Raw genomic sequence first — 27,609 nt, forward strand, 5'->3', positions numbered from 1 at the left:
ACTGTTTTTGCTTGTTTTAAGACTCTGCGCACTTTACCAATGCTAACCAGTGCTAAAGTGCATATGCTGCCTCCCTTTGAACATGGTAACATTGGATCATACCCAATTGTTTAATTGACTTATAAGTCCATAGTAGAGCGCACTACATGTGCCCAGGGCCTGTAAATTGAATGCTACTAGTGGGCCTGCAGCACTGATTGTGCCACCCACTTAAGCCTGCCATTGCAAGGCCTGTGTGTGCAGTTTCACTGCCAACTCGACTTGGCATTCAAAAGTAGTTGCCAAGCCTAAAACTCCTCTTTTTCTACATATAAGACACCCCTAAGGTCTGCCCTAGGTAATCCATAGGGCAGGGTGCTGTATAGGTAAAAGGCAGGACATGTACCTGTGTAGTCTACATGTCCTGGTCGTGTAAAACTCATAAATTCATTTTTACACAGCTGTGAGGCCTGCTCCCTTCATAGGATAAAATTGGGACTGCCCTCATACATTGTTTGCGTGGGAGCTGCTGATCTGGAAGGAGTAGGAAGGTTATATTTAGAATTTTCAGAATGGTGATACAAAATCCTGCTGACTGGTGAAGTTGGATTTAATAATACTATTTTTGAAATGCCACTATTAGAAAGTGAGCATTTCTCTGCGCTTAAATCTTTCTGTGCCTTACAATCCACGTCTGACTGGGTTTAGATGACAGCTCCTTGTGCATTCACTCAGACACACCCCAAACACAGGATACTCAGCCTCACTTGCATACATCTGCATTTTGAATTGGTCTTCCTGGGCTGGGAGGGTGGAGGGTCTGCCCTCACACAAAGGACTGCCACACCCTCTTCTGGGACCCTGGCAGACAGGATTGAACTGAAAGGGGACCTGGTGCACTTCTAAGCCACTCTTTCAAGTCTCCCCATCTTCAAAGGCACATTTGGGTATGTAAACAGAGCCTCTGCCCCTACCAACTCAGGCACTTCCTAGAGAAGAAACCTGAACCAGAACCTGCCTGGCTGCCCAAAGGACTCACCTATCTGCTTTCTGTGAAGGACTGTTGCCTTGATGTTGCCCTGCTGCCTTGCTTCTCTCTGGCTGTGGTGAACAAGTGCTCTCCAAGGGCTTGGATAGAGCTTGCCTCCTGTTCCCTGAAGTCTCAGGACCAAAAATATTTAATCTCTACAAGAATGACTCCTTGTGTGGTGAAATTTGATGCACAGCCTGCCAGAAACGACGCACAGCCTGCACCGCTGTGAAAGTTTCACTGCATGGCGATCCTGAATGATGCAACCTGATTTCTCTATGAGAAGATCGACGCAGTGCCAGCGTAGCAACCGGAAATTCGACGCACGCCCCATTGGATCGACGTATATCTGAGCCAGAACAACGCAGCCCAACTTCCAGAGAGGAATCAATGCAGCACCGGCCGTGCGGTTGAACATTCTACGCAACGCCCACCGAATCAATGCAGCTCCTGTGACTTCATCCTGCCAGCTCAGGAAATCCACATATCATCCCTGCAACCCAAAGAGGATCCACGACCAAGCTCTGGAAATCGAAGCACAGCCATCCCTGCGTGAAAACTAAACAACACATCGCTGTGTGTGGTCCGAAAAATCGGCGCACACCCTTTTGTTTCCACACATCTCCTCCTCTGTGGTTCTTGGCAGAGATTTTTCACGCAAACCGGGTACTTTGCGCTTGAAAGAGACTTTGGGGGTCATTCTAACCCTGGCGGTCGACGACCGCCAGGGCTAAAATGACGGGAGCACCGCCAACAGGCTGGCGGTGCTCCCATGGGCATTCTGACCGCGGCGGTACAGCTGCGGTCAGAAACGGGAAACCGGCAGTGTCCCGCCGTTTTCCCGCTGCCCTAGGGAATCCTCCACGGCGGCGCTGCAAGCAGCCCCGCCATGGGGATTCCGATCCCCTTACCGCCATCCTGTTCCTGGCGGTTTTCACCGCCAGGAACAGGATGGCAGTAACGGCTGTCGTGGGGCCCCCTAACAGGGCCCCACTAAGATTTTCAGTGTCTGCATAGCAGACACTGAAAATCGCGACGGGGGCAACTGCACCCGTCGCACCCTTCCCACTCCGCCGGCTCCATTCGGAGCCGGCATCCTCGTGGGAAGGGGTTTCCCGCTGGGCGGGCGGGCGGCCTTCTGGCGGTCGCCCGCCCGCCCAGCGGGAAACTCAGAATAACCGTGGCGGTCTTTTGACCGCGCAGCGGTATTCTGACAGTTATGCTCCCGCCGCCCGCCAAACTCAGAATAACCCCCTTTGTTTGCTTTTAAAAGACTTATGACACTTAATATCACTTTTCAGTGATATCTCAACATTTAATTATTGCATTTTACTCATTTTGCCCCACATCTTATCAGATAAATATTATATATTTTTCTAAACACTGTGTGGTGTATTCTTGTGGTGCTATATGGTGTTATTGTATGATTTTTTGCACAAATAATTGACACATTGCCTTCTAAGTTAAGCCTGACTGCTCAGTGCCAAGCTACCAGAGAGTGGGCACAGGATAAATTGGGTTGTGTGTGACTTACCTTGACTAGAGTGAGGGTCCTTGCTTGGACAGGGGGTAACCTGACTGCCAACCAAAGACCCCATTTCTATCAGCACGGTTTCAGCCTGCGGAGATATGCAGGTCACTCAAAGACATTCAATCTGGGAAGGTCTTAGGCTCTGTCGGGTTCACTGTAGACTTTTATAAAGGTTACCAAGGTGGTAAGGGGTGCGGGTGGTGGCGGTTTACTTGGATGTGGAGAAAGCATTTGATGCTAGCTGTGCTGTGGAGCATTGGTGTTGAAGAGGTGTTTATTCACCTAGCGAAGATACTCTACACTTCACTGAGATGCAAGTCACCAGAGTTGTTTCTGACCCTATAGAAATAATCAAAGGCAAGGGTGCCTTCTATCACCATTACTATATGTACTAGTAGCTGAGCCCTGGCGTGTGTGCTCCATGAATATAACAGGCACAGGTGTCTTCGTTTCCCAGAGTATAATCTCATAATTTCAGTATACACAGACAATACAATACTAAAGGTCTGCAACCCAGACCATAACCTTACACCAATAATGCATGAAGTAGTGTGCTTCGGAGGACTATCGGGCTTATGGATCAATTGGGGAAAATCTATTATCTTTCCACTCACACCAGCCATGAAGCCAATGACACTGGACTTTCTTCTTAGGTGGGCAACAGATTTGATATGGCATCAGGGGTTAAACTGCCACTGTCATTAATTGGACACATAGTCATCATGAAGATGATGGTTCTACAAAGATTTTTATTCCTTTTCCAAAACAGGAAGCACAAAGGCCCAAGCTGACTAAGGCTCAGCAAAAGGTAGAGTGGCTATGAGATGGGATTGTGGACCACTCCCAACCCTGAAGGATTGGCATGCAGACATGTTACATTGTAGCACACAAAATGACGCATATAATGAATGAATTCCTCCACAGGACCGTCCTAAAACTTCTGGAGCCCATATCAAACCTATCTAGTGGGCAAGGAAACAGGGGAAGCGGATAGGGCGAAGGGACTGTTCCTCTAGAGGGGCAATAGAATAATGGAGATGAAGAATGTTCTTGATGAAGCAAATAGCTCTAAAGGATTAAGAATGTCTGTACTTGCATCTATAAATATGTTTTATTTGCTTAGTATGTTGTGATATAATCAGTAAAGGAGCTATGTAGACTGGTTATATAGTAACCCTTACATACATTATATTGCTGCATATATTTGCCGATATGTAAACCCATGATTGTAACAGCCATGTCACTACGCTTCCTGGCTGCACTGTAATTTCTCCATATGCCCTCATTTTTATTTTGTATTTTGTGTTTCAATAAAGGAAAATCTCTTTTTTTTTTTTAAAGATCAGAAAACAGTATAGTATCTGTCTAGAAAATTGCTGTGCAAATCGCAGCGCCCGTAGCAGTTACTTACTTAAACATCTGCACATATTACTTTAAAGAAAAATACGCACTGCTATTTATGTATTGATTTAATGTAATTAACTCATAACCTTGATTTTAACTTCAAATGTCTTGATATATTAAAGAAAAAAGTTGCTGTTCATAATCCTTAATCGTCTTTTAAGTATCCCACCCACACTGGTGCCTGTTTTGTATAGTCTGCCGGTTATAAATTAAATAGGATGCCAGTAGCAGGTGCCTCATTACATGTAAATAACACTCCCTGTGCTGGGACGTTGTACAATTTGTCGTGATGTGAAGAACATCTGCTACGAAAATGGTATTCTCAATGGGTTCCGAGGTATGCAACACCCCAAATCCCCAAGTTGATTTGCGCAATATTGTATAATTTGCTAATCATTTTCTGAAAGCTCGAAACAGTTGCATACTTCCAAAACAAATGTTCCAACACGATGAGCAAATGTTCTGTGTGACAAAGAAATAAAATAAAACATCAAAATCGTTTATGTCATGTATTCATCTGTGGAGTAAAAATGCATTGCTAAGACTCATTGTCCTACTTTCTCATTTTGAAAAACTTTCATCGTCTTAATGTACCGGAGGCAGATTTTGAACTAATGGTTGACACGAAAAACAAATGTTTTTAAAATAGTCTGATCATTATAAAATGTAACTTTGATTACAGAAACAGATGTTGAATACGGTTCAGGGTAAGTAAAGATCTGTTTGATAATGCTTTCTTTCACACTTTCATTGACACTCTGCACTCAGTTACTCTCTGCACCTTAGAGAGATTTCATGGACCAAGTCATAATAATTGACGCAAACTTTGAACACAGGAGAGAGAGATCCAGGTGAGTTAGTCCATGAGTGCAAATGTATACTCAGAAGGGCCAAATCCATGAAATATTTTCAGGATAGATGCAATACAATACAATAATATACAATGGAGCTATTCACAAAAATTGGTGTTAGAGTAACTGTTATTTACTCTTTTAGATCTCCTGGCGTAAACATTAATTTCAGAAGTAAGTCATCGCAAAATCTTTGTGAATATGGCCCAATAAATCTGCATTAAACTAATTTACATAGTCACTGGCTGTCCTGAAAATCTGGAAACAGAATCTCCTGACCTTTGCTGACAACCCCTGATTTCAACAATCTAGCATATTTCATCCTGTATGCCCCAGTGTATTTTGTTCCATCCTATTCTTATAATGCGCACTCAGGTAACTTTTTAAGAAGGCTCTGGTTGGTCCATGTGACAAGGGATTAATGTAGTGGACTATGTATACTGCAAAGTTTACATGACCTCCGTGCTTCTCACCACATGCCAATTTGCCAATTATAGGCACCTCTTCCCTAAATAGAGCATCGGAGTGGCTTAGTGCTGGGGCCATTTTGTCTGCTATTTATCATCCGACTACTGATGTCGACCCTTTAATCTTCTGGCCGCATTGAGCAGCTGTTCAGTAATAAGTTGAACATTGACACACAAAGACAGCGTCCCTTTCGGATGAAGCAGTGACCTACAGTTTAGTTTTCTTCATGACTGCAATTGGTATTTCATAGAAGGCAAGTCATTGGGTGCAGACATTAGTGGCATATTTATTTGGCACAAATAAAATTGCATTCATCGTCTTAAATATCTCACTATGTTGATGGCTGAGAGATGTTTTCACTTGGTACAAAAATGACAATACTTGGTTATTCCTGTAACCTACTGCCTGGACAGAATTTTACAAACATTTGTGAGTGCAGTACCAGAGACCTGCCTTTACTCAAACAGGAAGCCAAGTAAAATAATTTGTCTCCTTGACACTAACTACAGACCAAGTGACCTTGGACTAACACCTTAGCCCCATCTTGACAATAAACCTGAACTATATATACAAAATTGGAAACCAATGTTTAAAGCATTTGATTGAGATTTCAACGTTTAAAGCATTTGATTGAGTATGCCGTAACCCAAGGGATTACATTGTAGATTGACTAGAACTTTTTTGACTGTTAACTAGATGTCTAAGCCTGGTGTCACAACTATTATAGTGAATATTGAACCAGCTGTCATTTGAGCTACAACCTCCATTTTGAGGAGTTCTATTGGGATCAACATTGATGCTCTACTTTGTTATATTTTTTGTGCAACCTGGCTTTGTATTTAAGAGAATTTCTACTCACATTGTTAATTGGGGTGGTTATGAATCCACCACAAGGAATAAGGCCACAAACTTATCAGAGTGAAATACAGTTTCAATAATTAGATGATGCACAGAGCAGAAAGACGACTTAGGAAAATGTGTAAAGTATTAAACAGAAACAAAGCAGTTAAAAGGTCAAAACACAGCACAATAGCAATCTTACCAAAAAATATAACAAAAGAGAAATATCCGCCAAGCAAATAACACCAAAATGAAGAACTCCAATAAGGGGACCCAGAGATATGAAATTTACAGAGCTAAGGCAAAAAGTGCCAAGACAAAGTAAAGTGACATTCAAGTTACTCTTCACAATTGACTGGGACCTATGTGTGATTTCAGGCTGACAACAATTGAGCACTGGTCATATACATTAGTAGCTCATCCCTTGTCACAAATGTTACCTTCACACTTAGTCTCTGAAATGGAAGTCACAATCCTCAATGGGGCATGGCTGCAGGCTTGCAAAGTTCTCTCAAAGTGGGCAAGCTGTTGAGTGAAACCCCACTGAAACCTTTGGTTTTGGCAGGAGAAGCCCTCTGGTAGGTCAAACTCTTTTCATGCCTTCACCTTGTCAAGATTTCTATTTTCAGACTTAGGGACTGATTTAGAGATTGGTGAAGAGGTTATTCCGTTACAACGGTGAAGGGCATCCTGTCTGCTTAAACATAAATCCCATAGGATATAAAGGGATTTATATCTTGGCAGGTGGGGTATTTGTCACCGTTGTGATGGAGCAAACCCTCCACCAAACTCGAACTCAGTACCTTAGTCTTTTTATGGAGCTTAAAATCCTCCAGTAGGGAAATTAGACACTGTTGCCGCAAGGCCTGACTAAAGCTCCAGAAGCCTTCAAAGGCCAAAACGTTTCTAAGTCCAACTTTTCAGAGTTTCAGGAACAGCTCCTTATGGTCACTTTACTTAGGGGCCACCAGCAGGGTCAGTCAAGGTCTAGTATTACTGGTCAACTTGCCTTTTCAGGAGAAATAATTCTTGCAGTTTATTGTGCCCCTGTTGCCGCACATGAGGTCACCAACTGACCTATGTGTCTGCTTCTAAGTCCTGGTTACAAGTGGAAGCAGCACATCCTGTTTGCCTTACTGCAAATACCTGCAGTACACTGCTCTATGTAAAATCCTAGATGGCACAACATCTGTGCCCTTATAGGTGGCTGGTGAACCAGCCGGATGTGTGTTTAGTAAAATGGCCAGTCCCTCCTTCTCACCTACACCAAACTGGCTCTGGGACTAGCTCCGCATCTCAATGGGAAGGTGCCACACTAGCTACAGTGCACCTTGGAAACAAAGACTTCTCTTCCCCAGGTCTACCTTAATACTTTACTATGAATGGGCAGGCCTCAACTTGTTCCCTTTCAAGTTAATAAAGGACCTGATTTAGAGCCTGACGAAGGGAATACTCCGACACTAACATGATGGATATCCGGTCCGCTGTATTACGGTCCCCATAGGCTATAATGGGATTGAAATACAGCAGACGGGATATTCAGCAAGTTTGTGGTGGACTAACCTCATCTGCCAGGATCTAAATCAGGCCTAAAGTTTCTTATCCCTCCACAACTGTCTATCCTGAGCTGAGCCACATACCTCACACCTAGATCTTCCTGTTAAAAGGCAGAGGCCATTGTGTCTGCTTCCGGAGCATTTTTCATACATCATTAAGAAGAAGCATTGATGTTGGGCTATTGCTGACAGGCTTATGCTAATTATCCTACTGGAGGTTCAGGGAGACAAAGTCTAACTTCTTAAAAGTAACCTTTTCTAAACATTTATAAAAAATCTGACTTCACCAGTGAAATGCATTTTTAAGAAACATTAAAAATAGTAGTTGAACGTTTCCAGGATATTGTCCAAATCCAAAGAGTGTAGAGATGTGGTTTTATTATGAACTTTTGTTTTTCTGGTAACGTAACAGGACAACACTAAATTCTTGAATCAACCACTTTTAAATGCTAGGCACCCTACCTTGTGAACTACAAGGCATGCTCAGGGTTAACACTTAGGCCCATATTTACACTTTTTTTGTGCAGCATTTGCGTCATTTGTTTTACGCAAATGCGGCACACACTTAATTCCATATTTATATTTTGATGTTAGACACGTCTAACATCAAAATATTGGAGTTTGCATCATTTTTTAGATGTGTGAACCTACCTTGTGTCAATAAGATCCAAGGTAGGTGTTCCCATTTAAAAAATGGTGCTATACCCATAGTCCCATATTCATCCCCCCATGCTAAAATGATGCACGGGTGGGAGGAGGGGCCAAATAATGGTGCAAAGCTTGCTTTGCACCATTATTAAACGCCTGGGTCAGACCAGTCATTAGGGGACCTGTGGACCCATTTCCATGGTCATACACCAAGGAATGGGTCCACAGGTGCCCTCCCAAGCCCCAGCAGCACCCCACCCCAGACGGACACCAGAGCATGGGGGACCCTATCCATGGTAAGTATTTTTAAAACGCTTTTGAAGTTCCATTGGGGGCCCTGAAATGGCTCTGGGTGCAAAGGCCATGCTCAGTGGATCCTTGTTCTCTGTGCTGGCCATTGGGGGGTAGGCATGACTTCTGCCTTTTATAAGACAGAAGTGATGTGGTATTGATGGTTTTGCATCAGAAAATTACGCTGGGCTGGTTAAAGGCATTTTTTTGCCTCTAACCAGCCTAGCGTATTTTTTTGGTGCAAACCCCCCTTCTTCCATACTGCCACCCTCACACGGCTCACATATTTTTTTATGCAAGCCCCGCTTTTGCTCCATGTTTGCAGGGTTCCATAAATTTGGCGCCTGGCTGGCGCTCTGGAATGATGCAAGCCGCCGCCATACTTGTTGCCTCAAAACTGCATTTGCGCAGTTGTGCGTCCAAAAGTATAGATATGGGCCTTACTATTTAAAAGTGGTGTTCTTTCCCATCAAAAAAAGGCCTGGAGGTTTGAAAGCTGCAGTATTGGGGCTAAATATGTAGGCCTGTAGTCAAATATTTCCTTGCCAACATAGTTGATGGTACAACATGTGCTATAGCCCAAAGGTGACATTTAACTTTTCAATGCAATATGTGTATTTCCCTGCACCACATACTACTGACTTCCTAGAAAGTTAAATATGCCAATTGTGGATTAACAATTATTACTAACCTTTAGGGGTCAGAGCAAATATAAAGGGGACTGGATAGCTTTTACCCCAGTGTGCAGGGCTCAAAAACCTTCAATACTAGTTAGGGAAACATAAGAGTCAACATGCAAAAAGAGGCTACTCTCATTCTTTATAATACAAAGGAAGAGGATCCAAAGTGTTGCAATTGACCCCCGCCTGTGTTACAAGGCGTTTGTAACTAGACAAACATACATATTTTGAAAAACTAAAACCATGTAAAACAGAGGTAGAATTAACCAAATAGCTGAATATTTGTGTGTGTTTTCCATCCACAATGATACTTGGCATCAATTTATTTAGACAATGTTAGGCCTGACAGCCATAGGGTGGTCTTCCCCCAATCATTTTGCCTGTTTTGCCTCACATTTTTGCTTTATCATTTTGTTGGCCTTAGCACCTGGGAGCAGTTTACCATTGCTGACTAGTGCTTAAGTGCATGTGCTTCTCCCCTAAACATGGTAACATTGATCTATCCAAAATTAGCATGTTTAATTTCCTTGAAAAGTGGCATTCCATGTACTTAGGGCCTGTAAATTAAATGCTACTAGTGGGCCTTCAGCACTGATTGTGGCACTCACAGAAGTAGCCCTGTAAACATGCCTCAGGCCCCCTACTGCTGAGCGTGTGTGTGGTTTTACTGCCACATCGACTTGGCATTTAAAGCTTCCTGCCAAGCCATAATCTCCCCTTTAATTACAAATAAGTCACCCTAAGGTAGGCTCTAGACATCCCATAGGGCAGAGTGCTATGTAATTAAAAAGCAGGACATGTACTTTTAAGTTTTAAATGTCCTGGTAATGAAAAACTCCCAAAGTCGTTTTTCATAACTGTGAGGGCTACCCCTCTCACAGACTAGCATTGTCCTTTAAATACTTTTAAACTGTAATTATATACTTTTAAGCTGTAATTTTAAGCTGTGATCAGAAAGGAGTAGATACATCATGTTTCACATCATTGGAATAGTAATGATACACCCTCTTTAATGGCAAAGTCAGATTGAATTACTTTTTTATAAATGCCACTTTTAGAATCTGGGGATTTCTCTGCTCTTACAGCTTTGTGTGTCCTGCCACCTGTCTCCAGTACATGCCTGGACTAGTTGACAGCTATACTTTATGCATTTCTTCTAGGCAGCCACCAACCCAGGAAGGGTGGGTGTGACAAACAACTCATCTGCATTCCAATGGTCATTCCTGGGCTGAAATGGTGGAGGGGAGCACAGAATTGTACTTCAAAAAGGTAGTGCCTGTCCCCATACAAAAGGGTCATTACCTCCTACAGACAGTCTTGAGACAGGACAGGGATGAAAGGTGGAACTGTGCACTTCAAGGAGCTGCTTCGAAGTCACCCCCACTTCAAATTCACTTTCTGGTGTAAGTATAGGGCTCTGACACTAGCAAATCAAATCACTACTGGACTTAGGAAGAAATCTGCTGGAGTAAAGACTGCTGTGCTGTAAGGATTGCCACTCTATCTGGACCGGCTATTCAAATGAACTACTTCTCTGCATTTCTGAGCTGCCCTGCCACCTTCTGATCTCTGCCCTGTTGAGGACAAGGATTGGAGCCATCTTTCTTACTCAAAGTGTCTCCAAGGGCTTGCTGGCTTCCCTGTTCTTCTGCACTCTCAAGGGCATCAAAGACTGGTTTCTGCTCTTCTGGTGCTGCTGGACTCTGCCATCTGTGAATCCAACCATTCCCTTAGGTACCGCTCTCCAGTCCTTGGCCTCAAAAGTGGGTTCTGCAGCTGATTTCTGCAAAAAGCGACACAGTACCTCGATTGCAGGAGAAATTTCAATGCATCACTCCCTCGATGCTGATGCAGAGGCTGGGGATCTCACAGCCTGCATGCCTTGATAATGACACTCTGTGCAGCTCGACGACGATGCATCCCATTAACTTCAACAGAGTTCGATGCTGACATGGGACCTGACTGCGAGGATCAGAACCAACTCAGCCTGTCCTCGACGTCAACATTTTTCTCCATCAAAGGTACTATTTCAGCAGACCCTACGTGGGTTCTGTAGCCAGCCTACGTTCCATTTTGGTGAGCCTGAACTTTGGATTTACACCGGTCCCTTGTGACCGCAAGTAACATTTTGACCGAATGTGGCTTATAAGCACTATTTTGAATTTGATCTTTAAAAATTCATATCTCAACTCAATTGGATTTTTGTCCTTTTGGTCTTGTTTTACTCAGATAAATATTCTTTATTTTTTCAAACTGGTGTGGAGTCCTTTTTGTGGCATTTTATTGTGTTACTGTGTGTGTATGTTGCACAAATACTTTACACATTGCCTCAAGTTAAGCCTGACTGGTTTGTGCCAAGCTATCAGAGGTTGTGCACAGGTTAATTAAAAAGTATATCTGACTTACCATGCCTAGGATTGTGGTCCCTACTTGGACAGGGTGTAAATCTTTGCCAACTAGAGACCCAATTTCTAACAGGTAATGATGAAATTTAGCAATGTCACAAACTCAGAGTCCTTTCTAATGCAGCAGGAAGCACTGCCTCAGCTTGATGCTACCATCTGACAGTATTAAGCAGAGAGTTTTATTTATTGCATTTTTCTCAATGTGGCATTTATGTGAACGATTTGGTGCAACCTTGTATCATTTCAGCAATTCTGTGTAAAAATGAAAATTGTGTTTTGCAATATAGCCATATGCCAGAGGTAGATACATTTTGGCTTGAAAAAATGTTATCATATTTCAGACTATCTCCATATTTTTCAGACATTTCCTGTGAACACGTAGATATCATTTACATAACATGCATATGTGTTATATTTATTTTAACAAATCCCAGCTTTTCTGAGAAAGTATTCTTCTAATTATTCATCTTTGAAAAATCTGAACTCTGCTGCAATACTTCTTGTTTTCGTCCTAGCCTAAAGACATCTTCACTTACTTGCTTGCAAATAGATCCATCATAACCACTAAAGACTTAGGGCCTGATTTAGATATTGGCAGACAGGTTAGTCCTTCACAATGGTGATGGATATCCTATCCGCCAATATCTAAATCTCATTATAGCCTATAGGATTTTGATTTTAGTGGATGTGATATCCATCAATGTCTATTTTGATGGATATTCCTATTGTATTTTTATTCAGGATTTAATTCAGAAAGTATAGGAGATAGTATTGAGTGTAACTGTTCTGAGTTACATAATCCAATCCCATGAAAATGTATGAATTTAGGGGTTTCAGTGCAAGTAAAAAGGTCAGGTTTTCAAACTGTCTTTTTGGAGAGTTTGGAAAAACTGCATATGAGAGCAATGTCTTTCAAATCCTATGTATTTAAGCAAAGTTGTAATAGATTTCTTTAGAAGGAAGGTGAATAGGTGCAAACACAATCTTGGATGGAACTTTGCCAATACCATTTTGTTGGAGTGCATTATAAAAAGATGTAAAAATTAAACAAATGAATTATAATTAGGGTTTGAATATCATCATTTACTTTTTTCCATAGATCTTATATTATGACTCCAATAAAAAATAGGCTTACACAATCTGCATTTCATATGCATTGCCCTTCTTTCAAAAAAGCTATAATGATTGAGTTTTTCCAGAGCTATGACAAACTCCATTTACATACAGATGTCTAAAGGTGATAGTAAGTTCCCTTAATATTTTATAAAACTATAAAAATCACCAATTTATCATGGTCGGATGGCTTTTCTTTGGGAGAGAATCTAGCCGTGGCAATCTCACTTGCATGAATCACTATTCTAAGTTTAATTTGCCTTCTATATTCTTGCTCTTCTCATCTAACTACAAAACACTAAAGAGTTTTTAAAATTACATTCAATAATATCATGATCATTCACAAATGTATAATCATTTATTTAAGCAATCTTATTAATCTGATTTTTCCCAAGTTTAACAATTGTTATTATTCATAAACGACTTTGCCATCAGGTTAATAAGGGAAGATTAGCTGCCACAATTTCCCGTCATTCTTATGATTTGTCTAGATAAGAGGTGCACACATAACTTATTGTTTTTTAGGGATCCAGACAATCTCCCTTTGTCTTCCAGTTTATCAGAGAGGCAAACTCATAGGCAGATCATATGTCTTCAGTGGAACAGTGCTGCATCTATCACAATTTCTAAAATATTTCCGCTCAAACTTACATTGTAAATGTATGATTTTTGTAAAACAGTTTGACTGACCAGATACTGGGTTGTCTTTTCTTATTTTTGCTGTTTAAATTTAGTTGTTTATATTTATTTTATAGTATTTCTTATATATTAATAGAAATGAACTAAAATGATTCGGGTCCCAGCACACAGAATATTTCAAGGTACAAATATGCATACTTTCTTGCATGGAACACTTGACTTGAAAGACATTTGAAATTAGTTTAGATGGTTTGGAGGTCATCTAAAAGAGTAGACATGAAGCAAAAAAGTATGTCCTCATTTATTGTGACCAGGCTTGTTCATTCTTCTCTTAAGAAAGGCAACCATATTTAAAAGTAATACTTTTAGATGTAGTAGCCTGTATTGTGCCCAATATGAACTACTTAGATGCTCCCCTTTGGGATATGATGAGGTTGTGCTGCATGTGGAATAATAATATACTGCAAATGGACAAGAGGTGCATTGTGAAAAGCCACTAAGGAACTTTTTAATTGATGAAACCTGACCTTATGTATTCCCTGACTTTTTTTTATTCAAGTCAACCAGAGTGATTATGACAGTAGCTCTTTAGATTTGCACGTAACTATTAGGTGGAATTATTAATTGTACATAAGTATACCCATGGTGGTGGAAAGATGAACTTCTGATACTAAACCAAAGGACAAATGATGCAGAGGGTTTCTTTTCTTGTATGTGACCCGCAGAACTGGTAATTGACTTCGGAAGATCAGTTGAAGTGACCATGTAGTGCTTAGCATAACATAACACAGTGACATAAACAAAACAGCATACCACCACAAAATATAACATGCACATCACAATAAAATAGTCAAAATATAATGCAGCAAAACAACTGTAGTACAACAAACACTATTTTGCAATAATCCATCAAAAAAAGACTATAGTGCAAAAACAACGGAACACATCACTAGCACAACAAATTGGCACAAAGCAAATGTGCATTATATTTTTTCATACAATACCAGTTCCAGAATCCTGTTTTAATAATGCGGTGGTAAAAAGTGTGCCAAACAAAACTGTTTTGTGATCCATTTATAGGTGTTGATAGGAGGTCTTTATATGCCTCTAGACTATGCTCTGGGCGTTTTAATGATGGAGATCTTTGGAACACATTCTGGTGGCCATGGGTAGAATGTTAGAGGTGGGCTTGGTTTGTACTTAGAACCCGCTCTAATGATGTTAAACCTTTTTCTTTTGCTGTGTGTCTCAGTTTTATGTTGTTTTTCTCCCACTGTAGTTGTGCACAGAGTGGAAACACAAGGCGGAACAGCCACCAAAGGAAAATTAATCAACAAGAAGAAAGCTGCCAAAATCTGACAGATTTCACTCCAGCCCGTGTACCGAGCAACATGGACATTTTCACTGCATACAACGAAACACTACAGTGCTCTCATGAGTGCGTCAGAACACCCGTACCAGTCTACACAGACGAAACATTGCACCAAACTGGAGTTTATAAAACAGCGTTCAATGGAAATAGGTAAGTTCGGTTCTTTACAATGGCAAATTCAAACTTAATGTTGTGTGTTTTGTTTTGTTTGTTTGCTTTTTTAAGTGAAAGCATACACGTTCTTTCAACTGAAAGAAAAGATTACGTCAGTGTCATGATTATTCGTTTCCTTGCCCACTAAGAAGATATTTACGTTCCTTGTGCTTAAAGGCTCATGCCCACAGGACACGATATGTCAAATATTTCCAATTAGGGTTGGGACTTGGTAAAATTAAATTGTTGTAACACATAAAACAAGTGATGGTTTCTGATAGCAAACTCCCAGTTCATTCTGGGAACAGAAATATGGGTCGTACTGCAAAAAGTAGGATATACCATAAACATGCACCCTAGGCTAGGGAAGTCAAAGTATTCTGGTTTTAGCTCATGGTGTGAGTTTTGCATTGCTTTGACAGCGATGCCATGCAAACTCTAAGTCCAGAATTGTGAATGAGAACTTGGTAGCATAAAATTTAGAAAATTGTACGGATAAATAATCTGCTCAATTGGAAGTCAATTGTAATACTTCCTCACAATTCTGCTGGCATTCTTGTAATTATGTCAGATCTGATCTGTAAAGGGTATGAAGTGATGACACGTGAAGAGCAGAGAAGATTAATAAAACTACCTTTCAGCTATTGTTCATGCATTCTACATGATGAAAGGTGTGCGTTTGACACATTCTGGCCCTGGGTAAAAAGGGAAAAATATACTTTTTGTGCTGATTTCATAAAATGGAACGTTGCCAACAGGTGTTGGTGTTACTCGAAAAAAACATTTTTTTGCACCAAGGCAAAGCAGGAGAAAACAGATTCGCACTGTGATCATTGTTACATAGTTCAAAGTAGTGCATACTTGTAAGTGACTACAAAACAGACACCTCATCCTATTTGTATAGTTCTACTGACAGTTTGGAGGGAGCAGCAATGCTGTAAAATCAGTTTGAAACAATATTTTCTTTAATAAATATTTTTTTTAACTAATGGCCAGAGGAAATGTAGAGCAAACCCTTTCTGCAGTTTTCCTAACTACCCACAATCAAATGTTTTTCCAAACGCTCCTTATCTATGTTTGCCAGTGTGGAACATTACTGTGTTATAGGCCCATCATGTGTCAGCGGGCAAATGTCTTAACTTTCATGTGTCTGTTCTGCAATATGTACAATATGTCTTGGCTTCTGATCTCTTTTTTACTTTGCAAAAACAAAATTGTTTAAGCTAAATCTCAAAAAGAGACCAAAGACACAGATAGACTTAGTTAATATACATATCTTCAAAGGTTTCTTTTAAAGAAATGAAAGGAAGTGCCTGCAGAGGTGCAGAGAACTGTTACCCACATGCCTCTCTTAATAGATCCAGTCATGGATGGCACAATGTGAAATTGTGTCTCATATATATTTTCGTAATCAGCCAAGCTTCATCTAATGAAAGTCCACACTCGCTAAACCTGGTATGAATGGGGTTTCAGCCAGCGTCATGATCTTTACAACATATATTTACCAAGGGGTAGATTCCAAGTAGACGTGTACACAATCAGGCCCAGGATACACATCTCCTACCCTTTAGCTTATATGATTGTGACTACAATATTGTCAACACGTACATGCATTTATACTCTATTTGTGTAGAGACATGCTGAGACACTCTAGTGCGACTATGCATTAAACATAGAGGGCTATACGTCTGCCACTGTTATGTTGGTATATCATTGCTGTGTGGAAGCAATTGTTCAGAAGGTTCAAGGTGTTTTGCATTTGCAAACTGTATCTTATGCATCTTGGCTAGGTTTTTGAATATTAACCATATCTTTGCTAAATGTTATGGAGCACAATAATTCACGATGTCCACAAGAAGCCAAGATATCGATCTTCTGAGTTATTACAAATCACACACAGAAGAAACTGTGACTATTTATTTATGATTTTCAAGCAGATCCTACATTTTTTTTGCATTTCATGTGATTGCAAAAGAGTCAGTGGTTATTGGCTTCCACATCACTGTGTAACCATTCCAAGGCAGTTGACAGACATAGCTGCAACATTCCTTAATGTTGAGGGCTGCAGAAGTAGAGACACAGAGCAATTGCAAAGGACTTCTTTTTTCAGTGTTCCATATGAAAGTTATGTACAAGAATCTGGTATTTAGTCCTTCTCCGGCCTCAACTTTGAATATTGCACAGGTGACATGCAAAACTATGACCATGGCTGGCTTTATCACTGATTGTGCTCAGTGTGACAATCTTTGCTGGCACCACCCAATGACCTCCTTCTGTATGGATCTCATCTACACAACCCTCCAAACAAGCCCCTCACTCAAATTTATTTAATTTATTTTATAGTGCCATTCACACCAATGTAGGGTGTCATAGCACTTTACAACAAATGCACATTATGCAGAGACAATGAAACATATAAGTCTGTAAATCAATGTATAGGCAATGTTACATAAAACAATAAGAACTGCAAGGGGTCGGAGTCACATGTCATTCATAATGGTAGGTAGCATATTTCTAGAGTGCTGGGTCTGGAGTGCACACATTTAGGCCCATATTTATAATTTTTTAGCGCCACATTTGCATCATTTTTTTACGCAAAGCAGCGCAAAATTGCAAAATACAATTGTTTTTTGTAAGATTGCGCCGTTTTTGTGTCAAAAAGCAGCGCAACTGTGGTGCTAAAAAAGTATAAATATGGGCCTTAGTCTTTAAAATATACCTCAGTGGTTGAAATTACTTTTACTAGTAAGAAATCATTTTTACCCAAACACAACTCTTAGCAAAAGACTGGAGAAAAAATATAATGTTCTACACCTATGCCTTGACGTTTGCAGATAGCTCTTTGGTGGCAGTTCATAGCTTACTCTGCTTTATTGCAAGGATTGTAACTTATGAACTCTGAGCAGCAAAATGATGACCGTGCGAAAAGCAGTAACCAATTAACCATTTGTATCAAATACAGTTCTGTGAGCTGCATGTTACATGCTTTGCAGTAGGCACATTTTTGTGATGGGTTAAAAATTTAAATTAGACAAAACTTTCACCTCTTCAGCATGTATGTTAATCAGCAGACTTATCTTAACATGTTTCTTATTGTCTGCTTTTAACATCATAAAATATTTAAAAAAGCAGCACCCTCCTAAGCTCAGCCCACAATGTGGCAGCACTGGCACCCCACCCTAAAGTCAGCACTGGGTGTCACCTGAAAATTAACCCTTGAAGATGCCTCGAAGATCGTAGGAGATTAATAATAGCTCAATTATCATAATGTTTTTTTTTTTTTTAAAGTGAAGCACATATTTACTCCACTCCATTACATTTCAATGTCATGAAACATCAATTCTCCAGTTGTCTAACCTTCAACCTGTATAAAGCAACATAGTTTTAACCCTTTGCAAAAAGGAACGTAAAAATTAATAATCAGTATTAGCATTACAAATAACATATGTTTAATAACATGATAAATTGTAAATTGACCCAGGATACTGGGACTTCAGAATTAACTTCATCATTAAATGTACTATTTTTATTACCTTTGTTTATCATATATTTTATTCAGGCTATAAAAAAGTAGTTTCAAATTTAAATGCTTTCAATATTTGTAATCCTATTGAGATGACAGCTCAAAATACTTTCACCAAGCAAAATAGTTAATTCAGCATTACACAAGAGAATTATTTCATCCACTAGCCCATTTATTTGTATTGGCCTAAGAACATAACACAGATTGGCTGCCACCCTGTTAAATAGGTGAATCACTTTGCTTGAAATAAATGAAGTAGAATCATATGCCTGGTAAAAAGGATATATTATAAATTTAAAAAGCAGATAAATTACACTTCCATTTATTCTTTGGAATATGGGGTTTAAGGCAATATGACCATACAGTATCCATTACATAAACATAGATTTAAATGTTCAGTGTAATAAAATATTATTTTTTAAAAGAGACATTGAATGCTATGAGCGGTTGATGAAAACATTATCTTTGAACGATATCCAATTATTTATTATCCTAACTGTAGACATCTAATTACACTACAAGTAAATGTGCAGATGACAAAAAAACTCTTAATACTAAAAAATAAATGTAAAGAAATGTGGGCATTTATTATCTTTAATTCTAAGAAAATGTTAGCTGTATCTAGTGCATAAACTAAAGAAGTAACAAATACTGGTATTCATACACTTTAGCTGAAACATTGTTAAATGCTATTGAAGCTAATATTTAGAGATAAAATAATAAATTAGCAAGGATTTTCAAACCATTTCATTGAGTCTATGTGTGTGTTACTTCTGATATGAACCCCAGCCAACCAATGCCGGGGCAATAAGTAGCTCTTTTAGCTTTATTATTTCTTTCTGTATTGTCTGTACATTGTGTTGACCATTGTCTATGTATGTATGTATTGTTGTTAATATTCTTCATTGATACATAAGCATTGGTTGGAAAGGGTTCATTGTTTTTTCATCTTAAGGTAATGCTTTTCCAGAAATTATTGACCTTCAAAAGTATATGCCTTAGCCATTTCATTTATTCGTTTGTAATTATCACAAGAAACCAGACATGTTTTTCAAATCAGTAATTATGCATAAAACAGCATTAAAAAACAGTTCATACAAATTAACATGTGACCTACAAAATACCTACACAACTAACTCACATGTCAATATAAGGCAATAACTTCATTCAGTATAACAAAATTCGATCTGATAAAGTCTTGTTATGATTTGAATTTGGTTCCAACTTATTAAGGAGAATTTAGCAATATTAAATTACAACGTTTTGGCAAAAGCATATGCATTCACAATGAGGTCAATATGCCAACTAAAGCATTATTTTATAGAGTTTTTTTAATTCTATAAAGCTAATTTTTGCAGCAGGCCTGACTAGGCTTGCCTGTGTGTTACGTACCAGCACGCGCAAGCCCATTTTTCTGCTCGCTGCAGACCCTCCTCTTCTGATCGGCATCTAATTCCTGTGGCCTTTGTGTCTGAGAAATGGTTTGAAATCTCCTGCTGACTGGCCGAAGTCTGTTTTACTTCCTGAGGGCAGGGCAGACGCCATGTTTCTATTTTCTGGTACGTACCACTCTTAAGAAATTTTTTCCAACCATGTCACATCACCTAAGTTTTAACACTGCTACGCATGGACAAATGTCACATTAATATATCGTCACCTGTTGATGAAGTCTTGTTAAAATCTTGTTTTATTGCTTGGATCATCTTGTGCTAAACAATTGGTGAAACTTTAATTGACAGAACAGTCAGAAAGGTTGTTAGTGATAGAGCATGATTAAAATGGTATATTTTTAAACTAAAAATATTGCATTTGTTATAAGTAATAATGAAACATGCCAACCGGCCTATTGAAAACGAGTATTATCATATTTAACTTCTCTTTTTCAACATGTATGTGCTAGTGACCACAGTGGCAAAGACTGATACCTATGACCTTCTTTTAATGTTTTATGAATTGTTGAATGGTGTGATGATGTTTTTTCTCCTTTTCTATTTAAAAGGCTGCTTCCAGTGCATTTTGACAAATAAGCTCCTAAAACTCAATGAGACATCATCAATGGGAAACTCATTGTTGTTGATGATTGTTTATAAAAACGAAGTATTTCTTAAAGAAAACTGAATGTTTTTCTTTTTGCAGATAGACTTGTAGTTTTGTCTGTTAAGAAAAAAGGCCAAAAGACAAACATGTCAGAAGATACAAAGTTGCCATTCTGCATTAGCCAAATAAATTCTGTTTAAAGTATTTTGATGTGTTGTAATATTCGTGTGCAGTTCACCTAGATGAACAAGTACTTAAACAAATACCAATAATCTTCAAATACACTACACAATTCTCCATTAATATTTGAAGAACATAGTTCTTTAAATACACAAAGGCAGCCCTTCCCAATGAATTCAATTACAGGGCCATACCAATTCTCATCAAAGTGCAATCAAAGGACAACTAACCAATGTCCACCAATGTCAAATCAAGTGTTTGTGTTTATGGTTTTATGCAACACTGACATTTTTCAGTTTACAACAAGAGAAAACAAACATTTATTGGTGTGAACAGTGCACACATGTCTAGCTAGTTTAAACAAAACAATTAATGTCAAATAATGGCAATTACATAAAGCAGAAGGCAGTCAAAAATTGAGATTTTTGTAAAATATGGATGGTATCTAAATATTTAGGAATCTTGACAGCAAGGGCATGCCCTGGAGAGGACTTGTTTTGTCCAGTGCGTCACTTGTAAAAATAAATAAATAGGTGCCAGAGCCATGCAGCTTGCACCTCCCATTGCCCCTGCCAGTGCTTTCAATCACAGTGCCAACACAAGTACATACCATCACACTCCTGGAAGTGAGACATTTCAGACTATTCCAGGTCCCCAAACCTTTAGTAATGGTTTTGGTGGCAGATATTAGTCATTCTTAGTGTGTATGGAATTCATAGGCAACTGTTGGTATCCTCATCTCCATATTAGGCAAACAGTGCCACCATGTGGCAGAATGTCATAAGTGGCATTGTTGACAACTAAGCACCAGTGCTGAGCTTTGGAAGCCACAAGCTCAAATTAAGTTCTGGCATTGTCAGAACTAGAGAAATAAGTCACGTAAATTGCTGCTACATTGAGACAGTGTTATCTGTGGTTATTACATAAAGACAAGAAAGAGTTGTTTATAGGGTTTACAAAAGTTCAAGAGGAATTTTATTTGCTACATCAAGGTAACTGAAAGTACATAATTCCTATAAAGAAAAAGGGTAATGCACATTCATCCAAAACAATATAACTTATTTAGCCGGTATGCCTTCAAATCCAAAAGAACTGCATAGTCACATTTTCCACATGAAGGGTGTCAAGAAATATCCAAATAGCTACATAGAATTTCAGAAAATGGAGATCTGATCCATTGATTTATGGATTACTTGCTTGTAGGAAAATGTGAATTTTCTACTGTTTTAACCTCTTTCTGATAAAATTAAGTCTCACACCCAATTAAGACCTTTGCATATAAGTTTCAGAAAACACATCCAATAACTGAAATAGCAGGGGATTCAATTTAACTATTAGAAACCATAAACTGAGCATATCTCTGATGTGTTTCACATTGAGTAGTTGGTGATTCTATTACCGAGTTTCAAATCACACGTTCAAAAGGTGGCTTCACTGCGCATTTAGTAGGAACACTAATTGGCATTTAAATGAGCGGCATTTCACATTTGAATAAAGTTGCTGATCGAAGACTAGAGCCAGGCAAATTAATTGGTCAGTTTCAAATTCCTGCTCCTGTGTAATGAATCGTCTATTTATTCCAAATGAATTTTCAAACCTTTGTGAGCCCCAGCGTTCATGGAATGGTCTGTTTAGCACTGTATTCACTGATTCAAAAGTAATATAATTAGATTACTGAAAGGACAAGAGAATAAAACGTGAAAGGTCTTTGCTATTTCTCGGTGCAGTAGGAAATGTCTACCTGTCGAAATTGATTCATTAGATCAGGTTGTAGTATAAATGAAATGCTCAGCATGATTATTATAACTCCTTTTCTTCCACTGTATATAATTATCCTCATTACTGCATCCAATTACAAGTCCTCTGTAGTTCAGAATAACTAAGGGACATGGGAACCTCTTTGAAAAGGAGACCTATCTCATTTGTAACATAAAGGTTGTGTACCAATTATAGTCAGATAAAGGTAATGTTTGCTTCCTTGAGCATTGTAACAGGTAGCCCAAGCTTTAAACATCCTTTGTCATCAACCATTCGAAAGTAGGTGAACTGTAAAAGACGTTTACTAGTATAAAATCTGAAAACATATAACGTGAACATTTTCCTAATAGTCCTTTTTCCTGGATGTAGAGTACCTTGAGACAGACTGCACAGATAATGAATGTGCTGTTATAGATAAGTTTATGTCACATGTTGGTACATTTTGCACTGTATTACATATGGGTAAGCAGCAGTAATTAATTTAATAGTTTGTATTTGTAGCCAATTACTTTTGACTTTTTAACATTTGGTATGGAATTAGTTCAAATGCAGTTTTGCATAAAATAGCTAATTCAACTCCTAGTAATATACACAATATGAATGTATACATTACAATACTGCTGTTTCAGCCCTTACTAGCAGCCATCATTCAGGACCATGCATAATGGAGCACAAGTGGCAGTAATGTGTGCTAGAAAACAAATGATGCCGCTACCAGACATTGGGTGACGGTTGCAAAATTTGCAGTTCAGCTAAATCTAAATTTTTATCAGCTTGCATACTTTTGCTTCTGGTGAAAACTCTTGCAAAATAGATTTTCTTTGTAGAACAATTTCCCTGCAAAAACATTTTGTTAAACAATTTGCAGTTAAAATATTTTTGGGGAATGTGTAGTTCTCCATTTGTTGAAAGTTTTCTAAGAATTCATTATTGTATAAATTACTTCAGATAGTTTGCAGTCAAAACGTTGCTGCTTCTTGCGCAATTTGATTGGTGATAGTTATCTGCATCATTTACTATTGGTAGAGCTCAAACAATTGTAGAAGAGACTTTTCAAAATATTCTAGATATGACAGCGTTGTGAAGATTACAAGAAAAGTTTTCCTGCACATATGATAGTTGAAATCCACATTTATATGCAAAATAACATTGCGTGTACCAAAATCAAACATGCACATGATATGGAACTGATAATTAATTTTGAATCAAACACACAGAAGGTGATGGAAGGAATGATTGCAATAAGTATAACCAATGTCTAAAGCTCGGGTAGCATTCCAATACCTTGTTCTTTTGACCACCATGCCACCTCAATTTGAACCCATCCATATGCAAATCAATCTTGTCCCTTCTCCAATCTTCAAAGCCTTCAACTTTTAATTACCATCATGGGAAATGATGAGACTCAAAAATATATTAGTTATCCACTGTCATATCTGGTGCTTTTTGGATGAAGTGCTTTCAAAAACACAGTGGGACATTTAGAATGTTTTGGAGGCAGGAGGGCCTCCGTAATTGCTGGTGCTTTCACCCTATCCTATTCCCAGTTCATCTGTTTTTTTTTTTTTTAATGGGGGAAATATTAGGTTTCTGTCAGTGGAGCCTCTGCATGCTCAGCTGATAAAAACTTCTGGATAGCAAATCTGCTACTGGGTTGTCAGGTCATTGTCATCCCACCTTATTTAGGGGGCAACAGTCACCAAATTCCCTTTCAAAACTGCTGTGCAATGTCTGGAAGTTCCAGGCGGGGAAACCAACCAATGGCCCCCTTACATGGGATAAAACACCCTAAGTGTCGGGTCTTTGATTTTTGTTTTTTCAAGAATAATCTTATGTTTTGGGGCTTTATTCTTGAAGAACAAAAAAAAAAAAACTGAACCATAGAGCAGGCTCACCAAAGTTTCACTGTCAATAATGGAGGTGGCAAAGAAGCAGCTCCGCTGAAGGGAGAAACACCCCTACTGGTCTGCTAGTGATCTGTATGCATGGCTGGATCTTTTCCACAAGAAAGACAGCAACAATACCTTCTACTAACCTGACAGGATTGCTGATCGTCAGCAATACTTTGAATGGTCTCTAAAAAGTTCTTGTGTGTAAGTCACATAACATCATTCTTGATGTCATCAGATGTCAACATAACAGGAAATGGCTTAAAAAAGGGAAAAAAAAGCCCGGGCTCCCAAGAAATCATTAGACCCGTCTTTATCTTTGCCTATGATTTTTTTGAATTAATTAAAAGGAAATTCCTTTAATCGCAACTAGTCGTAGAATAGCTTTTTGACAAGCACTTTCTGAAAAGTTTGCAAATCTTTCAAGAAAATTCATCAGGATACTTATTTATGTGCCACATACCACACACCTAGTATTCTCAAGCACCCATAGATTTTCAGATGTAAATTTGATTCACTTAAAAATAAATTCAAAGTGCTAGAAGCTAGCCAAGAGTAGCTAAACAAGACTCTGTAGGTCTTCATGCAGTCACAAGAAGAATTGTGCATTCAAACTCTATATCTGTGACCTATCAAGTAAAGTAATTGTAAACCTAGTTGACATTTCATTTGATTATACCAACTGTTTCATATTACTATGTCCCTCTCCTCAAAATATATCATTTATTTAGACTGAAAATGTCAGCTTCCAATTTAAAAGTTCCCCCAGCCAGATTGTGAAATGGGAGATATGGCATGTTTTTTCATGCTGATTTAATGACTGAAGTTGGGGAAGTGAAGTTCTGCAAACCCACACTTCTGGTAGCAAGCCAGAATTTTTGTAATTATAATTTTGGAAATACATTCTTATTCAGAATGTTATTCACATAAAATGAATACACCCTAAAGAAGAATTTTTGATTTTAGAATTTATTTTATTCAATTCTGCTCATATATCACGGATGAAAACATACATGTGTTAGTTTAGATTCTTCCTGATAACATTTATTGGAATAATCATGGACCACATTTCTTCTTTCCTTCACATTGTAACTGGAGAAATTAGGTCTTTATTGATTACTTGTATTGTATTTAAGGTTTGTATTATCCGTATCATTGTTACAGTAGACTGTAACAAGTGCATGCAAACTTAAATGGACTGGGCCTAGTCTACCCGTTGTCTTTCTTAAAACATTATGGCCCTCATTACAACCCTGGCGGTAAATCCCACTGACCGCCGTGTGACGGCCGCTAACATACTGTGTCTGTGGCAGAAATCCGCAATGGGTACTATGACTCACACTGAGAATTCAGCCACTATACAGACACCCACACAAGTCCGCCAGACCAAAGGGCAGTGATAAACTGGCTATAGCAAAACCCACACCGTTACACCAACAGGAATACACCCACAGTATCACGACCCACGATTCAACTCGGCGGTCATTCAACCACTGTAAAGCGTTGGCGGTACACACCCACACTTACAAAACTATACCACATTGGACAATTAAAAATACACACACCTGTCACACATACACACACCACACCCACACACCCAATCCAATATAAAAAACCCACCCACAATACCCACTTACACCGAAGGTTTTTTAAGAAGCAGAGAGAGAGAAAAGCAAAGACCACACCAGCATCCGGAGGCACATAACACCATCACTTATACACCAACCACGCACAACACACCACACACCCTTAACACATCAACCCACATATCACATCAACCATCACCTCACACATCACTCACACCACATCATGGCACCTCAAAGACACCCCATGTTTTCTGAGGAGGAGCTCAGGGTCATGGTGGAGGAAATCATCCGCGTAGAGCCACAGCTATACGAATCACAGGTACAGCAGACATCCATTGCAAGGAAGATGGAGCTATGGCGGAGAATTGCCGACAGGGTCAACGCAGTGGGACAGCATCCAAGAACAAGGGATGACATCAGGAAGAGGTGGAACGACCTACGGGGGAAGGTTTGTTCCGTGGTATCCAGACACGAGGTATCCGTACAGAGGACTGCCGGTGGACCCTCACCTCCTCCCCCACAACTAACAACATGGGAGGAGCAAGTCTTGGCAATAATGCATCCTGAGGACCTTGCAGGAGTAGTCAGAGGACTGGACTCTGGTAAGTCATATCTTTACTATTATATCCCCCCTACCCTACCTGCATGCAATCACATACTCCCACCCTCACCCTCACTCCCATGACTCCACCATCTCCCACACACCCTACCATCGTGCCCCACCACTCCTACAACCAAGCCCTGTATGCAACAACAATGCATGGACACCCATCACAGCCATGCATGGACACCCATCACCAAAGCATGTCCAATAGAGAGACTCACCCAGGGCACACAATCACCACTCACACAAGGGCCAAGGCGATAGTGCAAGCACAGTAATAGAGGGAAACACACCCGTTGCACAAGATGGCACACACAGATAAAATAACAATGTATTTACACCCCAACAGGAACCTTACCCAACGTCACTGGACAGGAGGTGCCAGACATATCCAGTCTCCCCACAGTGATGACAGCATCTCTGCACGCCTGGATCAAGATGACCAGCCTGGTCCATCAGGGACCTCTGGTCAGTTGGTTCCCCTGCCACAGTCTTAACCCAGCACAGAACCTTTCCCCTCAGGAAACACCACCACAGCACTCACCATGTGGGCCCATGCCACTGCCCCCATGACACGTCAATCAGCAGTGTGTCCACCACTACAGGGACCCCAGGCCAACCCAGGACGATCAGGGACCTGGGGTCAGTGGCAGTGCGCACATGGTTCAGGGCACTATCAAACATCATGGGAGCATACCACCATTCCCAGGAGACCACGGGCACAGTACTGACAAAGTTTCAAGAGACCCAGCGGCTGCAGAAGGGACAATACATGGGGAACAGGGAGGACCTCACCAACATATTCACCATCCTGGTCACCACTGCTTGGGTTCTGGCTGACATAGGCAAGACCATGAGGGAGACATTGGCACAACAAATGGCTCCTGACAATAGCCAAATCACGGAACAGCCCTCCACCTCTGCCGGTGCTAGTGGAAAGGAAGCCCTGCCACAGGAACAACAGCCTACCAGCACCCCACCCCCTGCAGAAGGAGAACCACATCTCAAACGGTCCCTGCGATCCTGACAGAAGACAGAGAACATTGCCAAGACCCCTGCCAGGAAATAGGAC

At 39.8% G+C, this 27,609-nt stretch overlaps 1 protein-coding gene across 3 annotated transcripts in view; it reads left to right on the top strand.

Moving 5' to 3' along the window:
* AJAP1 (adherens junctions associated protein 1) overlaps positions 1 to 27,609 on the top strand; it is a 994,606-nt gene that overhangs the window by 871,544 nt on the left and 95,453 nt on the right. Inside the window, exons 4-5 of one of the 3 annotated variants that reach the window (XM_069239967.1) lie at positions 14,715 to 14,957; positions 19,911 to 20,042. In XM_069239967.1, coding sequence (XP_069096068.1) covers positions 14,715 to 14,957; positions 19,911 to 19,983 — 316 coding nt within the window. In that variant the 3' untranslated portion in view covers positions 19,984 to 20,042. Of the gene's footprint in view, positions 1 to 14,714; positions 14,958 to 19,878; positions 20,043 to 27,609 lie in introns of all 3 variants that reach the window. The other 2 variants (XM_069239968.1, XM_069239969.1) reach the window with 2 other exon arrangements.

Source organism: Pleurodeles waltl, chromosome 6, assembly GCF_031143425.1.
Source record: "Pleurodeles waltl isolate 20211129_DDA chromosome 6, aPleWal1.hap1.20221129, whole genome shotgun sequence".
Taxonomy (NCBI): Eukaryota; Metazoa; Chordata; class Amphibia; order Caudata; family Salamandridae; genus Pleurodeles; species Pleurodeles waltl.